Source organism: Hirundo rustica, chromosome 14 (genome assembly GCF_015227805.2).
Source record: "Hirundo rustica isolate bHirRus1 chromosome 14, bHirRus1.pri.v3, whole genome shotgun sequence".
Lineage (NCBI taxonomy): Eukaryota > Metazoa > Chordata > Aves > Passeriformes > Hirundinidae > Hirundo > Hirundo rustica.
In genome coordinates, this window is record NC_053463.1 from 6,534,302 (window position 1) to 6,550,666 (window position 16,365).

At 55.2% G+C, this 16,365-nt stretch overlaps 2 protein-coding genes across 6 annotated transcripts; both read left to right on the plus strand.

Moving 5' to 3' along the window:
* Nucleotides 1–4,310: 4,310 nt before the first annotated feature.
* Nucleotides 4,311–7,352, plus strand: RPS14 (ribosomal protein S14). 3 transcript variants are annotated; one of them, XM_040078162.1, is made up of 5 exons: nt 4,311–4,586; nt 5,767–5,917; nt 6,220–6,381; nt 6,541–6,617; nt 7,244–7,352. In XM_040078162.1, the coding sequence occupies exons 2-5, from the start codon at nt 5,769–5,771 to the stop codon at nt 7,309–7,311; spliced, it is 456 nt and encodes a 151-aa protein (XP_039934096.1). In that variant the 5' UTR covers nt 4,311–4,586; nt 5,767–5,768; the 3' UTR covers nt 7,312–7,352. The 3 variants fall into 3 exon arrangements, with proteins under 3 accessions (XP_039934096.1, XP_039934097.1, XP_039934098.1); XM_040078163.1 differs by having other exon boundaries at nt 4,433–4,582; XM_040078164.1 differs by having other exon boundaries at nt 4,581–5,016.
* Nucleotides 7,353–12,074: 4,722 nt separating this feature from the next.
* On the plus strand, nt 12,075–16,227 carry CD74 (CD74 molecule). 3 transcript variants are annotated; one of them, XM_040078233.2, is made up of 9 exons: nt 12,075–12,203; nt 13,377–13,552; nt 13,676–13,767; nt 13,859–13,912; nt 14,100–14,195; nt 14,437–14,527; nt 14,875–15,063; nt 15,417–15,509; nt 15,625–16,227. In XM_040078233.2, the coding sequence occupies exons 1-9, from the start codon at nt 12,133–12,135 to the stop codon at nt 15,630–15,632; spliced, it is 870 nt and encodes a 289-aa protein (XP_039934167.1). In that variant the 5' UTR covers nt 12,075–12,132; the 3' UTR covers nt 15,633–16,227. The 3 variants fall into 3 exon arrangements, with proteins under 3 accessions (XP_039934167.1, XP_039934168.1, XP_039934169.1); XM_040078234.1 differs by having other exon boundaries at nt 13,865–13,912; XM_040078235.2 differs by lacking the exon at nt 14,875–15,063.
* The last annotated feature ends 138 nt before the right edge of the window (nt 16,228–16,365 follow it).

The window sequence follows — 16,365 nt, forward strand, 5'->3', positions numbered from 1 at the left end:
CCCAGGTGTCATTTCAGGGTCCTGGAAATCACATAGTTTCGGTTTTTCCGTCCTGACTTCAAGATAAGCTCAAGGGCCACATCCAAGTTTCTGGCTGGCTGCCCCCAGCCTGCATGCACACACACAGAATTCCCTTCATTCCTCAGAGAGGGAGAAAATGAGCTGCTCCACTCCTGCCCTGCCCTCGGAGGCTGCTGGGGACTGTGCCGGCATGTGGAGACACGCTCCCGTCCAGAGTTAACCACCCACACGACCTGCCCAGGTCTGTCTCACTGTCCATGTTAGAAGGGATGTGGTGCATTAAGACAACCCCGCCAGGCTTCGTGTCCAGCCCACGGAGACAAGCTTCATGCCCAGCCCGAGGGGATGAGATGTGGCAGAAGGTCTGCTGGGTTTGGTTTAGGAAAGCTTCCGATTGAACAATAGTTGAGGAAGCAATTTCAATCAAATGGAACAAGCAGATAAACAAACAAAAGGAAAACAAGAAAGGAAATTGCAGGGAAAGAGACACAAAGAATGGCAGACTATTAGGGCTGCAAATTTTCTAAGTGTTCACTGAAGTCAAAGACTTCTTATCCTTAAACATTTCACTTTCCTCACAAGCATTTTCTCTGAAGATCCCTGAATATTTTGCAAATGCCAAAGTTACTTGAAAGCACAGAAAACGAAATAGGACAAACAGCAAGTTTTTCAGCTGTGAACTGCTGTAAAGGGTATTAAAGGGATTATTTTTTTCAGCCTTAAATGATTTGCAAACTCAGCCTGAAAAAAAAGTCTTTCTCCTGGGAACAGTGTTCTGAGGCCATGCTAACCTCTGCCAGAGGAGATTCATGCACAAATCATTGAGCAAAAAGCCAGCAATGAGTAATCAAAGGCACACACCAAACTCCAAGAACAATCTGCAGAATCCACAATCTCAAGCAGTAAACTTTTCCACTGAATAATTTCTTCTGAGAAAAAGGAATTTGTTGAATTCTAGGTCTGGCATTTGTGAATACTTTTTTTTTTTTTTTTTAAAAGAAAAAAACTACTCACTGGAAACAGCTGCTCAGAAAGGCACTGGGATTTATTAATACCAGCTCTGCCATTTTACATGAGTATCAGGTAGCTTTTTTTCTTGCCTGTCTTCTGTTTGCAAACACAAAGGAAACCAATTCCTTTCCTGCGTGCTTTAAGCTACAGGCTCTTCTTCAGCACATCTGTCAGAAAGCAGTTCAGTGGCTTTTCTCCGCATTGTTTCCAATTTATTAATCAACACTTCCAGCTCCCTACTGAGTTACAGCCACATTATGGTCCCCTTGAAGTCCATGGCAGCACTTCCACCAACTTCATTAGGACCAGAAACTCTCTCTTGAAGTCTTTGCCAATTCCTTAAGTGCTTTAACTTCAGCATTGGAGATTCCTGTTTTAATCTTCTTACGCCTGTTTCTGACACATCGTTTTACATGTGTGCATGCACCAACTGCCCTTCTTGAAACTAAAAATGGCCTTAAAAGCAAATGGAAAAGTTTGGGTTTTTTGTTTTTTGGGTTTACCTGTGAATGGTGCATTTGGGACCCCAAATGTCTCTTTGCCATGGCTGTTAGAGGAGAGATTTCATTTTGAGAGGTCCATTAGAGTGCCTCAACTGCAGACCCTGCTCTGTATCAGGCAGACAGCTGGGATTCAGCCCACTGCAGGGGGAATTTTGGTCTCTTCCAGTTCCAGTCTCTATTTCAAGGCCACCAGTAAGGCCATTGGTCCATGGCTCGTGGGAGCAAGTCACAGTCATGAAAACAGCAATATTTGAGCACCAAAAATTCCGTCTTGTAGAAAGCTTGGAGCTGGGGCCTTTGCAGGTCAGGCCAGTGACTTCCCACTGAACCCTCTCAGCCTGAACCACTTTACTCCAGGGCCAAATCCCGGCAGGAGATGTTAGGAGCAGCATTCCCATTTGCCTGGTCTTTTTGTTTAGTCACCGGCTGAGTTATGAAATCTGCCTGCAGCGTCACCGTGTCTGTGGGTTTCCCATGGGCTGGAGAGGCTATTACCAAAGAGCAGCTGGAATGTTAATTACCCATTAAGGAACTAAATCTGGGGGATTTCTCAAAGCAAATACACATCATCTCTGGCACTGACCCCACAGTGGCCTGAGCATCCTTCCCAGCCAGGCTGGAGGATGCAATCCTTGCGGCCCCTGCTGGGTGCCTCCCTTCTTATCCCAGCCAGGGCAGGCTCTCAGCTCTGTCCTCAGCAGTAGGACAGCCTAGCTGGAGCTGGTATTCAAGCCGCAGGAACATTTTGCAGGGCAGGCAGCTCCCTTGCAGACACGCCAGGACTAGTGCAGGGCAAAGTGAAAGGGAAGAATGTGTCCCAGGGAGTGGAGAAAGCTCCATCCTGCTCAGAGGCTGGAGAGACTGGGAGCACTCTGTCTCCCGGCAGCTTTGGTGCTGAGGGAAGCGCAGGATTTTGAACCAGTGGGTTAGCTCTTTTAGCAGCTCATATGGTTATTTCAGGCTGTTGCCCATAAGTGGAGGCATGTCTGTTTCCTTGCCTCTGGCTCGCATCTGTTCCAGGGGAATATCTACAGGCTCGTACAGTCCTTCTGGAGGATTGTCCCTGGCAGCGCTGCACACGTGGCTCCGGAGGGACAAACTTACCCTGCCTGGGTGCCTGTGCACTCCTCACCATCCCCGGGCTCCTCCTCAGACAGGGCACCCACAACACACAGGTCCTGATGCTCCGACCTCTGCAGCACTCCCTGCTGCTGACTCTTTCCTTCCCCTTTCCTCCAAATCAGGCCACAGCCGCTGTCACTGGAGCTCCCGGCTGGAATTACAGCAGCTCTGCCAGTGTGTATCTTAAAAGCCTCTCCTTCAATATTCAAACAGGAAGATCACTGATGCAGTGGCAAAAGTGTATCAAACACAGGGGCAACTGACGGTGTTCCACGGGGTCAAAACGCGGGTTACAGCGGCATCCCTGAGCACAGAGAGCTTTCCCAGGTAAAAATCCCAGCACGGGTGAGGGCGGCACAGGGGGACAGGGAGCCTTAAGGACCAAACTTCTTTTCCTGGTGGCAGCCCAGAGGTTTCCATCCTAGAATGCTTGGCCAGAGAAAGAAAAAGGTATGGGAGATCTGGATGGGCAATATGGGCAGTGGACGCTACCCTAAAAACACATAGCACCCCACAGCTGCAGAGGTGATGGAAGTGAGAAGGGAGGCAGAAGTTTCTGATGGGCCAGCACCAAATACTATCAGTCAAGCAGAGGCGCTAGACCCTCCCTGCAGATGTTTTCAGGCCTTTGGACCGCTCAGCCTCACTAGCAGCGCTGTTATAAGGAGCCTCCCTTGTGCAGCTGCTTCTCCTCCATCAGCCCAGCTCTGAGCACAATTGTGGGTGCAGATCTGAGGGTCAGGTGTTTCCATGTGGGGACCCACGGGTGCTCCTGCTCTGCCGCTCACACCCCAGCCACATGCGGCTCAGAGCTCTCTGTTTCCCAGAGGCAGCTCAGCACCAGCTGAAGCAGCTGGAAGCAGGGCAGGATCATGCCCAGGAAGCATCTTGTCAGCAATATAAACTCAATTTCATTGTGCCTCTCTTCTGAAGGGTTTTGGTCCTTACTCTCCTGAGCACTTTTTAAATCACTTGGAAACAGAAAATATTGCCTTGTTGGACTACCTTTATGTAAAAATTTACAAATTGACATTCTCTTCGTCGAGGTGGAACAGACCTGATCAGGGAGGTGTTTCTGCACCATCGCTCATGGTTTACAGCTGCAGTCTCTGCTTCTCCCATTAGCTGCTAGAGCTCCTGAGAGAATCGCTACAATTGAAACCTCTCCTGCTTGATGAAAATGCCCCACTTACACATATTGAACTGATTTATTAAAGAAATATGGGTATTGATCCAGTATTGATACCCAACTGTGACAGACAAAAACTCAAAACCATCACAAACACTCTCTTGTGGGTGGATTCCCAAACACCTCCTCGCAGTCAGGGCTCCCGTCTGAGCTCGGGGCAAGGACAAACAGCTGCCTGGAGACCCCCAGGACCCCTCACCGTGCTCAGCTCCGACAGCAGAGCAAGGGGGAAAGGCCTGGGCCCCATCTTGGCTCTAGCTAAGCTAGGGCAGAGCCGACAGCAGCAGCGTAGCTGGGGGGAAGCATGACGCTTGCTGGAATTACACTCATTTCCCTCCAGTTGTTTTTTAAACCGGTTCGTTTCCAAAGCTCTCCCAGACCGGCTGTGTATGCAGCGCAAACACCCACCACGCCCGCCGCCATCTTGGGGAGGGAGCCGGGGGAAGGGGGGTGGTGGTGGTGTGAGGCCGCCGCCATCTTGGGAAGGTCGGGCCGGAGGGAGACTTGTGTGAGGGGAGAGGCGGCCGCGCCGTCCTGGGGAGATCGGCCCGGTTTGGCCTCGGCAGAGACGGTCACGGTTTGGGCCGGCCCGGAGGGATCGGGATTGCCATCGGGACACAGCCCCGCGCCTGCGGCAGCGGACACACCGCCTCCCGCCATCCCTTCCGGGCCAGGCGGTGACCCCCGCCCCCTGACCCCGCCGCTTCCTTTCCGCGGCGGCTGCCGGAGCAGACGGGTAGGTGAGTCCGGGCCGCGCCGCATCCGCCGCCATCCGCCGCCATCCGCCCGCCCGCGCCTCGCCGCGGCCTCCGCGCCCGCCGCCCGCCCTCGCGGGACCGGGGCTGCGCGGGGCAGCGCGCTCGGCGCGGGGGAGGCGCGCTCGGCCGAGCGGGGCCGTGGGCCGCGGGAGAGCCGCGGGCTGGAGTAGCGGAGCGCCTGGCTGCGGGTGCCGGGCCCCGGGCCGGCCCTGCCCCGGACCCTGAGCTGTCGGGGCCGCGGTGAAACGCGGCGCGTTCGTCGCTCGGAGCTCGATGTCGGCGGTACAGCCTGTGCTGCGTCTGCCGTGTTGGCCTCGCTGGGCTGGGGACGGCGCTGTCCGTGGAGCCCGTGCGCCATGGATGTGCCGAGACGGGGATGCGGTGCTGTCGGAGTGGCCGCGCAGACGCTGATGTAAATCGGTGTTACAGTGCTCAGGGCTGTTGGTGGAGAGGGCACCGCCGAGGATGAACGTGGGTTGTTTTGGGGTCGGTTACCTCGGTACGGTGGCCGGACATCTCCCTTGTGCCGGGTGCCGGCTGTAGCAGGAGTTTGGCAGAAGAGGGCAATAGGGAACCGTTCTTCTATGCTTGGGAGCGGATGCGCAGGATCCCCGGCCATCAAACCGAGCACAGCCGAGCGCTACTGGTGCTGTCTCCCATCGCTGGGTGTGGGCTTCAGGGGCAGGAGACTTAGCTGGGCTAGTCCCAAGGATGCGGGTGGGAAACTAATAACATGGAAGAGCTCAAGCTGGTACTCGAAAAGTTTGAGGACTCGGGGCTTACTGACAGTACTGGGTCTGCAGTAATTGTTTGGTTTGGTATTTTCTTTCTATAAACCCACATAAACAAGGGGAAATGCTCAGCGTTGGTGGTTATCCAGAAAAGGAGCTCCCTTGTACACTGCTGTGGTGGAGTCTGGGGACATCAGCTGCCATGAAGTGCAGCAGGAGAGACTCCACTGAGCAGCTGTAGGTGATGACCTGTGTGCCGGGATGCAGCAAAGCTGGGAATCCTGGGGCTTATGAGGAATGTACCTGTGTTTTGCCAGTGATAACTCATTTTTCTTGCTTGGCAAAAGGTTGAAATAGCAGGAATTTCATCAAATCCTTTAACAATGCTGAGAAACTACCAACACTCATACATCTCTTTTGTCGTCGTTCAGAAATGGCACCTCGTAAGGGCAAGGAGAAGAAGGAAGAGCAGGTCATCAGCTTGGGACCACAGGTTGCTGAAGGAGAGAATGTGTTTGGAGTCTGCCACATCTTTGCCTCCTTCAATGACACTTTTGTCCACGTGACCGATTTGTCTGGCAAGTGAGTATGGGACGGGCATCGCCTCGCTGCAGTGCCCAGCTCCTTCGGGTGTGAAAGTTGAAACTGGCTTTGGCAAGAGGTTCCACCAAAATCCTTGAGTTTCTGCCGGGCTCCGTGCATGGTGCATGTACGTGAGCTGGGTGGCTTGGTGAGCTCCTCTGACCAAGATGGTGTTCAGGGTATTGCGTGGCTTATTGATCTGGTAACGTTGGGAATAACAGGTTCTGACTGCACTCAGCTTCTGCTTTGGGGGCGGAGCAAGGAATGGCTTTCCTTTTGAGCATCACCTTTTCCTTCTGTAGGGAAACCATCTGCCGTGTGACCGGGGGGATGAAGGTGAAGGCAGACAGAGACGAGTCCTCTCCCTACGCGGCCATGCTGGCAGCCCAGGACGTTGCCCAGAGGTGCAAGGAGCTGGGCATCACCGCCCTGCACATCAAGCTGCGTGCCACTGGGGGCAACAGGTACAGCAGGAGGGCTGGGGCGCCGATGGTGAATGGGTGTGGAACACGAGGAGAGTGGTTTGGCACGGGCAAAGTGTGACTTTCATATTGCTGGCTGTGTGTAAACTCTGTTCAGCTTCTGGGTCATGAAAGGGGTTGTTGATTCTGCCTCTTCTCCAGGACCAAGACTCCTGGACCCGGTGCCCAGTCAGCCCTGAGAGCTCTGGCCCGCTCTGGGATGAAGATCGGCCGCATTGGTGAGTGAGGAAAAATGGGATTATTTAGAGAAATGAACTTTGTAGGTATCTGTGCTGCTTGATCTTAGCTTTGAGATGCTCTTGGTCGCTTAGATGGCACCAGTGAAAGGATTCCATGTAAACGGATCCTTAAATTGACAGTTCACCAGTAGGGGATAAGAGCAGTACTCGGAACCCAGGTTTCTGCATGCAGGGCAAACCCCAGCTTGGAGCTGGATGCTGCTGCTCTGATGTCACATGGCTGTTCAGACACCAAAAAAACCTTGGTCTCGATGATTCAGTAATAATGGAGTTCTCCAGCTGTAGGGAGAGTCCTGAACTTCATGGGGAAGTCACAGATACCGTGGTGGTGGTTGTGCTGAAAATTCTTCAGGCCTCCTGCGGTTCTTTTGAAATGCTGTGACTCCTTGGTTTAAGTGGGGTGGAAAATGGGGATTTCTGCTTGCTAAGTGTTAAAGCCCTGGGTTCAGGGCCTGTGGCAAGTTCCCTTCACTCCACGGAGAGTTCCTTCTGCATGTGTGGCTCCTGTGGTGTCCAGGTGCTGAGGTGTTGGGTGATGTCTGTGCCCAGGTGGTTTCTGGGGGTACCTCTGGAAGGTAACTGTGTTCTGGATTTTCTCCCTGCAGAGGATGTCACCCCCATCCCCTCCGACAGCACTCGCAGGAAGGGTGGTCGCCGTGGACGTCGTCTGTAACCAGCGCAGCACCTTGTGTTATTAAAGCTCTCTTAAACCTCTGTTAGCTCTGTGTTTTCTTACTGGGGTGAACTCAGAAGTCAAGGGGCTTCAGTTTCATTCTGTCCACAGATGGCTTGTGCTCTGGAGCTGAGCCTCTGGCTTGGAGGGGAGCCAGGCTGGCTGATCCAAAGCCACAGGGGTCTTGGGCTTCATGTAGCAAAAGCTGCTTTCAAAATGAGTCATGACCCCTTGCATCTCCTGGAAAAGAAAGCTGGACTGGGAGTCAGCAACTGCTCCTGGGTTTTCTGCAAAATGTTGCTTAATGCATCACTTCCTCTTTCTGCCTGGGCTTCAGTTCCTAAGCCAGCATTTCCCTTGGCACAACTGTAGTGTTTTATTTGTTATTTTATATGTAGCCCAGAGAGTGGTGGTGAACAGTGGCAGCCAGTCACCAGTGGTGCCCCTCAGGGGTCTGTGCTGGGGCCAGTTCTGATCAATTTTTTTATTGATGACAGGGATGAGGGTATTGAGTCTTTCATTAGTAAATTTGCGGATGCCACTAAACTGGGAGTGTGTTCTTGAACTGTTGAGCAGTAGGAGGACTCCGCAGAGAGACATGGAATAGTTGGATGGACGGACTGAGTCCGAGATGAAGTTTAGTAAGTCCAAGTCCTGAGTCCTGCATTTTGGCCGCAATAACCCCCTGCAGCGTTATAGGCTGGGGACTGTGTGGTTGGACAGTGCCCAGGCAGAAAGGGACCTGAGGGTACTGGTGACAGCAGCTGGACATGAGCCAGGGTGTGCCCAGGTGGCCAAGAAGGCCAATGGCACCTGGCCTGGATCAGGAATGGTGTGGCCAGCAGGAGCAGGGAGGTCATTCTGCCCCTGTACTCGGCACTGGTGAGGCTGCACCTCGAGTGCTGTGTCCAGCTCTGTCCCCTCAGTTTAGGATGGACACTGAGTGCTGTGTCCAGCTCTGACCCCTCAGTTTAGGATGGACATTGAGTGCTGTGTCCAGCTCTGACCCCCTCAGTTTAGGATGGACACTGAGTGCTGTGTCCTGTTCTGACCCCTCAGTTTAGGATGGACACTGAGTGCTGTGTCCAGCTCTGACCCCTCAGTTTAGGATGGACACTGAGTGCTGTGTCCAGTTCTGACCCCTTAGTTTAGGAAGGACATTGAGACCCTTGAGTGCATCCAGAGGAGTCACCGGTGCTGGTGAGGGGCTTGGGACACAAACCCTGTGAGGAATGGCTGAGGGAGCCATGGTTGTTCAGCCTGGAGAAAAGGAGACTCAGAGGTGACCTTGTCACTCTCTACAACCTCCTGAAGGGTGGCTGTGGTCAGCTGGGGTTGGTCTCTTTCTCCAGGCAGCAGCTGACAGAACGACAGGACGCAGTCTTAAGCTGCACCAAGGGAAGTATAGGTTGGATATTAGCAAAAAGTTTTTCATGGAAAATGATAAAGTACTGGAATGATCTGCCTGGGGAGGTGGTGGAGTCACCATCCCTGGATGTGTTTAGAAAGGATTGGATATAACACTCGGTGCTATGATTTAGTTGAGGTGTTAGGGCATGGGTTGGACTTAATGACCTTAAAGGTCTCTTCCAACCTGGTCATTCTGTGATTCTGTGTGTTCTCTGTCCTAGGGGACATCACCGTGGCTGATTCACTGGGCACATTTGGGGAGAGCCCTACAGCAAAAATCCAACACAGGACCTTTGCTGTGGCAAAAGCTCAGCCGACTCTGCTCATCTCTTGGTGCAGGGGAAGATGTTTCCACTCACTCCCTCTGCTGCCCGCCCTGGTTCAGGCTGGTTCAGCCCTGCTGATTTATAAAGCACATGTAGAAAAGCAAAGGTGTCTGCTCCATGGGAAGGTGGATTTACTCTATTAACCCTTAATCCTTGGAAGATGGAGCCCTGCAGGTGCACACAGGGCTGGCTGAGCCGAGTCACTGTGCACCCAGCCCGTGCCATGTGCTGCCCTGGCAGTGCTGTGCCATGGGCAGGCTGGTGCCTGGGTTTGCTGCACAAATAAAGGCAAAAATTTCTTTGATTTCTTAGCCAACCTGACGTCTTTGAAGCAGCTTCCTGTGTTTATGCATAACCCCAAAGAGGAAATGATGAATGAGGAAGAGAAACCAAAGCCCCAGCATAGGGCAGCTTCCTGTCCTGGGATTTTCTGGAGGGAAAGGCTCTCCTGTCAGAGTGGCATGGATGGATCTCCTGCCTCTTGACAGTCTCTGGCCTGACCCAACTGGCTTGTCTTGAATGAGGAACTGAATCACCTGCACCCCCCTGTAGCTGGGTGATGGCTTCTGGGTTGCATGGGTGGGGGACGCTGTGCCTGCCCACGCTGTGTCACCCTGGCAGGGATGCTCATCCTGTGCAGGGCATGGGGCTGTTCGGGGCTGTGCTCCATCCCCAGACACGCTCAATGGTCACTGGTGAGAACTGTGGCTCAGCCTTTCCCTCAGGTTTGCCCAGGGCTGATCCTGTGCTGTTGAGAGTGACACCTCAGGGTGGGTGGGAAATGTGGGTCTGTTCCTCAAACCTTTGTGCCGGGTCTGGGGGCTGAGAGCTTCGAGACCAGGCCCAGCTGGTGATGAATGGCTTCCTGTGAATGCCTGCTGGCTTATTCCACCTCACTGCCTGAAATAATTGCTCTGTTGGCCTGGTCCTCATCAGAGTCTTGAAATCACTCCTCGCTCCAGATGGCTTTTTGTCCCCAAAAAAGACTTGTGAAACTTTTTGATGGGCAGCACCAAATACAAAGCCTTGGGGTAACAGGGTGGTGACAATTCATTGCCAGCCTCAGGCGATGGGAGAGTGAGGAGGGTCAGACAGGATGGAAGCTGCTCTCTGAAAGTGTCTGTGTCCTCCCTGGAAAATCCATTCACGGACTGAGCACACACCGGGTGTCACAGCCCTGGGCACAAAGCTGCGTGTGAAGCACTTAAAGAGCTGACTGGGAATGTCTGCGTGTGCAGCAGTGGCTGACTTAGGGCTGACAGTCCTCCTGGGGCTCGAGGGGCTCAGCCTGCCTGGGAAGGGGGCTGTTCCCCACCCCCAGGTTTGCACCCACGTTTGTGGTTTGCAGAGCCAGCCCAGCTCCATGGAATCGCTGGGGTTTCATTAGTGAAGTTCCTGTTCAGATTTTCTCCGGTTCCCCCTATGGCTCAGGCTACTCACCGAATGCACCAGGAGCATGGCCTCGAGGCAGGGATTGTGGCCCCAAAATAAGGAGCTGAGTGGGTGCTAGGGCTGTGAGGAAAACCTGTGGGTCCCCCAAAAGTCCCAGTGCCCATGAGGGGAGAGACAAAAAATGTATGGAAGGCATTTGTGTTCTTTCCTTTCCCCCCCTTTTTTCTTCCCCTTTGTTTTTAACTTCTCTTTTTTCCCTTTTCTCTCAATTTCCTCTCCCTTTTTATTTTCTTTTCAAACCTCTCTGTTGGTTTCTAAATACTGCTTTGTTTCAGGCCTGGGGTGAGGCTGATGGACACCCCTGGGCCGGTGCTGTGTGCATCCCTGCGTGTCCAGGCCTTTCTCAGCTGGGTTGTGGGGCTGGGACGAGGCTCCAGGCACCAAAACCGTTCCCTGTGTGGGGCTGCAGTTTCCCACCTGGAAAGCAGGAGCATCATCCCACATTTCCTCCAGGAACAGCTACTGCCAGGAGACCCTGCCCAACTTCCTGCAAGTGCTCTGAAATGATCTCTTTGTCTGCTCTCCCAGGGCTGTCCTGGGAGGCTCAGGACTGAATCAGGAAAAGAAATGTAGTTGCTGAAACAACATGTCCCTGCTCACCCCAGTGGGTTTTCCAGGTGACCAGTGGTGCCTGGTTGGGTGGGGTTAGGTAGGGTTTTAATTCCACATTCACAGTTTCACTTTTGGCTGAACTCTGCCATGGTCAAGGTGCTGCTGGAGCCAGCTTAGTGCTGGGCTCAGTGTGACCCTCGGCCCAGCGTGGGCATGGGGGTGTGTTACCCCTGGGCTGCTCTGGGACATTGTGTAAAACCACCAAAACCAGCATTACGGGGTGGATGGCTGCCCCTGCCCATGTAGCACATGCAGGGCTGTGGGGGGCCGGAGACCCTCACTGCCCCATTCCCACTGGTGCTTTGGGGTCACTCACCTTGAGGGGCTGCTCCTCCTCTCTTGGCTTTGGGGGTTCAGCCACTGGAAGCTGCTTCAGGCAAAGCAAAGAGGGTAGTGCTGAAAGGAAGGAGGGCTTGAATGCCGTTGATCCTTTAGTGATCGTCCCCTCAGCCTGAGAAGTGCTGGCCAAGAACCCCCACACAGGGAGGGTCCAAAGTGACCCTCGAGGAGGGGCTTGGGCCCAAGTGCAGCTTTTCCCCAGCAGGGGAGGAGGGGGTGTATCCTGACACTGTGTCCCCACAAAAGGTCCTGCTCAGCTTTTGGTGTGGGGGATCCTCCCCATGGCTCTGCACCCCACTTCCTTCCTCACACGTTTCCTCTCACCTCCCCCATCCCACTGCCACCTCCCTTTTCTCACCTCCTGCCCCCTCAGGGGTACCAGAGCCTCTGGGCCCATGGCACCGGTGTCACCAGGCTGGGCACCGTGACCTGCCCGTGGTGTGGTGTGGTGTGAAGCCCCCCTGAGCTGCCGTGGGGCTCACGACTGTGTCCAGCATCATTTCTGAACCGGAGACCTCTGGAGCAGTGCTCTGCCTGACAACAAGTGATGCAACTGCCAGCAGCCAATGGGACTTTCTTTTTTGGCTTCCCCCCCCGGGTGTCAGGGCAGGGTGGGGACCCGAGGGTATTTCCAGAAGCCTCTCCCCGAGTGCTCATTGCATTCGGGGAGCCCAGAGGAGCCATGGCTGACGAGCAGCGAGACCTCATCTCTGACCGCGGCAGCGGGGTGCTCAGTGTTGGGGACACCCAGAGGTGCCACTGCTGGGGACACGGGGATGGGGCACACGGGGAGGGTGGAGTGGGCACTGTGGGGACGTGGAGCAGGGGGCTGCTGCGTGGTTGTGGGGTGGAAGGGGATACAGTCGCGTCAAAGGGACGCAGAGTGGCTATGGCGCAGAAGATGGGGCGCAGGCTGTGGGAATGGGGCACTGTGGAGCTCAGAGGGCCGTGGAAGGGGCCAGGACATATCTGTGAGGCACGGGGCGGGCTGTGGGACAGGGGGGAATCGGGTGGCTGCGGGATGGGAGGCATGGAGCGGCAGTGGGATGGGGGGAATTGAGTGGCTATGGGATTGGGAGCGGCCGGGGTGACACCGCATCTCTGCTCACTGCATCTCTGAGCCGCCGGGGACCAGGCATGGCGATGGGGCGGCCGGGCTCACAGGGTGGGGCAGAGAGCCGTGGCTTGAAGCTTCGGGGGAAGCAGCTTTGTGGCAAAGAGGCTGTGGGCCAGGCAGGCTGATGACGCGACCATGGGGCAGGAGCGGACCCTGGACCCAAGAGGCTTTGTGGGGCTGCTCCCCCATGTCCCGACTCGTCCCTATATCCCACCACCCGCAGGGTGGGACACCCCCCCAAAAAAAACTTTCAGCCAATCGGAAGCCCTGAAGCCGTGACGTCAGCAGTCACCAGGCAGGCTCCCGCGCCGCGCGTCCCGTTCGGGACTTGTCCCCGGGCCGGGCGGCGCAGGCACCGCTGCGCCTCGGCAGGGCCGCTGCCACCAGCGGGGCAGGACCTGGCACTGCGTTTTAAAATATTAAGTGCAGTCCAACATCCCACGAGTCGTGTCCTCTGCCCCATGGACTAGAGAGATTCCAAGCGGCTTCATCAGCCCGCAAAAGGCGATGGCCAGAGTGATGCTGCTCCCCAAAATCCCCTGGCAGCACCCTGTCCCCACCCACGTGCCCTTCGGTCTCCCTCCCGTGTCCCCACTTCCTCCCGCCCCACCCCCCCGAGGGTTTCTGTTCCCGGTGTGGGGGCGTGAGGCTCCTGCTGAAGTTTCACTTCTGCTCTCTGCGATGGGGGAATTTGCATTTGTCTGGCTGCAAACCCCGGGACAGGAGTGTCTGGGGCCGGGACGGGGTGACAGCAAGATGTCACCTCCTGCTGCCGGTGCTTGGCTGAGCTCCCTGTCCGTGTCCCGCAGGTCTGCGCTGAGGCGCAAAGCCGCCTTCTCCACGCTCTCCATCCTGGTGGCCCTGCTCATCGCCGGCCAGGCTGTCACCATCTACTTCGTGTACCAGCAGAGCGGGCAGATCAGCAAGCTGACCAAGACCTCCCAGAACCTGCAGCTGGAGGCGCTGCAGAGGAAGCTGCCTGCCAGTCAGTACCCCCATGGGCACCGGAGTGGTGGGAGGTGGAGGGGGAGAAGGGATGAATCCCTCTTGGACCCTCCTGGACCATCCAACCCGGCTGGTGCCCCTCACAATTCTCCTTCCTCGGCAGATGCCAAACCAGTGAATAAGATGAAGATGGCCAAGGCAAACCCGCCTCTGGTCATGAGCGTCCTGCATCCTGCGCCCTTTGGAGACCTTGCGGTAAGATAAGAGATCACCACAGCCTGGCACTGCCTGCTGCCCTCAGGCCTTGCTGCCACGCTCACACTGCCCCTTTGCCTTTTCTCTTGAGATCAAGGCTCCTGCTAGCAACAAAACCGAGGACCAAGTGAAGCACCTGCTGCTGGTAAGGTCCCCTGCTCCACCCCCACCCCACAGCTGTCTCCTGCACTGCTCTGGGCTCTCTTAGGGTGCTCAGAGCTGCTGGGAGCTCCTGACCTCCTGCCGCGTGTCTGGCTGAAACCAGCAGAGCTCCAAGCCCCACCCCGTCCCCCTCATTGTTCTTTGCCCTCATGGTGGTGGTTGCTCTGCAGCAAGCAGACCCCAGCAGGATGTTCCCGGAGCTGAAGGACAACCTGATGGACAACCTGAAGAGGCTGAGGAGCACCATGACTCACGTGGACTGGAAGGTCAGTGCTTGTCACTGTCACCCTGTCCCACCTGCCTTCTGTCCAGGAGTGCTTTGGGGAGGGACTGGGGTATCTCCACCGGGATAAACAAAGCCTGGCTTTAGCCAGACTCGGCATACTCCCACCCCAAAGAAAGGGCTGGTGTTCACCACCTTCCCTGCCCAAGCCAGAGCTCATGACATGGCTCCCCTGGGGTGAACTCCCCCCATGCCCATTAACGTGCTGGACCCTCTCCCTGCAGTCCTTCGAGTCCTGGATGCACAAGTGGCTGCTGTTTGAGATGGCCAAGAACGCCGAGTCGGAGGAGCGCAAGACAATCCCAGCGGAGAAAGGTATTGGGGAATGGGACCGCTGAGCTGGGGAGGGGCATGGGGCATCTCACAGGGAACCAAGCCCTCCCTCCAGTCATGGAGCTATTTGTTCTGTGGGGAGCCCCTGTTTCGTGGCTGTTAGGACATCACAGAGCATCTCTACCCACCGTCTGTAGGGCATTTGGGGTGAACAAAAGGCTGAACGGCTGGAGCCCCACCCCAAATCCTCCATCCCTGGTTAGCCCAAGAGCTTCAGAAAGGTCACTGAGCAGGGGCTCGTTCACCTTTAACTATTCCTGGATAGAATCTCCTGCTGAAGGCAAGGGCCTGGGGGCTGATGGAGTGTCCCCTCTGTTCTATTGCCCTAGTGCTAACTAAGTGCCAAGCAGAGGCCACTTTTGGGGATGATCAGCTGGGCCGCTTCCACCCACAGTGCGATGAGAACGGTGACTACCTGCCCAAGCAGTGCCATTCCTCCACTGGCTTCTGCTGGTGCTCCTACAAAAACGGCACCAAGATTGAGGGCACTGTGACTCGGGGAAAGCTGGACTGCCCCGGTAGGTTGCCAGGGAGGGGATGGAGAGGAGAGGAGAGGAGAGGAGAGGAGAGGAGAGGAGAGGAGAGGAGAGGAGAGGAGAGGAGAGGAGAGGAGAGGAGAGGAGAGGAGAGGAGAGGAGAGGATCTAGGCTGCCCCCTCACCCATCCAGTGCCAGTATGTAAAGGCTGGAGAGGACCCCAAAACCCACAGCCTCCCCCAGGTAGCTGGAGCTGAGGTGTGCAGGCAGGGTTTTCCATGAGCCCCCCTTGCTCCCCGCTCAGCAGTGGGTGCAGGCCCGCCCCTGCAGAGGGATGGGCGTGGGTGATGGGGCAGCGCTGGGGCCAGCAGCCACATCCTGCCCTCCCTTTGCAGGCACTGCTGCTCCCAGCACTGCCACTGCCACCGCAGATCCAGAGGAGATTATCTTCTCTGGGGTGGACATGCTTAAGCTGAACGCAGGCAAAGGTGAGTGTCCAAGTGTCCCCAGAGTCCTGGGGACTGCTGGGGAGGTTGCAAGGTAGAGGAATTTTGGGAAGTCCTTGAGCTGTTTTACTGACTACCTGGTCTTGTTCCCCCACAGGAGAGTAGAAGAGGATGCCAGTAGTTGCCTTCAGCATCCCTGCCCCTCCAGCTCCTGCGTTGTTTTTTTTCCCCTCTATTTCTTTTCTGCTCTTACATTGCTTTTCCAAGGCGGTAAACAGTGGGCATCCCTTGGTACCCTTCCCTTACTGCAGAGCATCAGCCAGGGCTGAGCTGCCACCACCATCAGAGTCCCTCGGAAGGGGGGTAGAGCAGGCTGGAAAATTATTTCAACCACGTCAGATCCATAAATCCTGTTCTCTTTGGCTCGACGTCCAACAGCACCCAGGCAGCACTGCAGCTCACCCCTGCTGAAGAACCTAAGCTTCCTTGCATGAACAAATATTAAAAGCAGCAAAATAACCCCCACCAGCTTCGTGACTGATCCCTGTAGGCTGGAGCCCTGTTAGATTATTGGAGTAACGGGTTTTTATTGTGGAGTGCTCGGATTTGTACATAGAGATTCGCCTACAGCCTCAGCAGTGGGTAACCATGGGCAGAGGGGATTCTAATTTTCCTGAATCTATCTGATTGTTCCTTTATAAGTGATCTCACAAGCTAATAATCTCAAATAAACTTCTGAATAAGAAAGCCTGGTAAGCAACTCCAGCAGGGCTCCGTGTGTTGTCTGCAGCTGTCCAAGGTTATAAATAAATGAAACTTAACAAAAAAGAGATAAAGAAAAAATCTTTGCAGGCACTTGGACAGCTGTATCTCCACCCAGGACTGGCTGTGTTCCTTG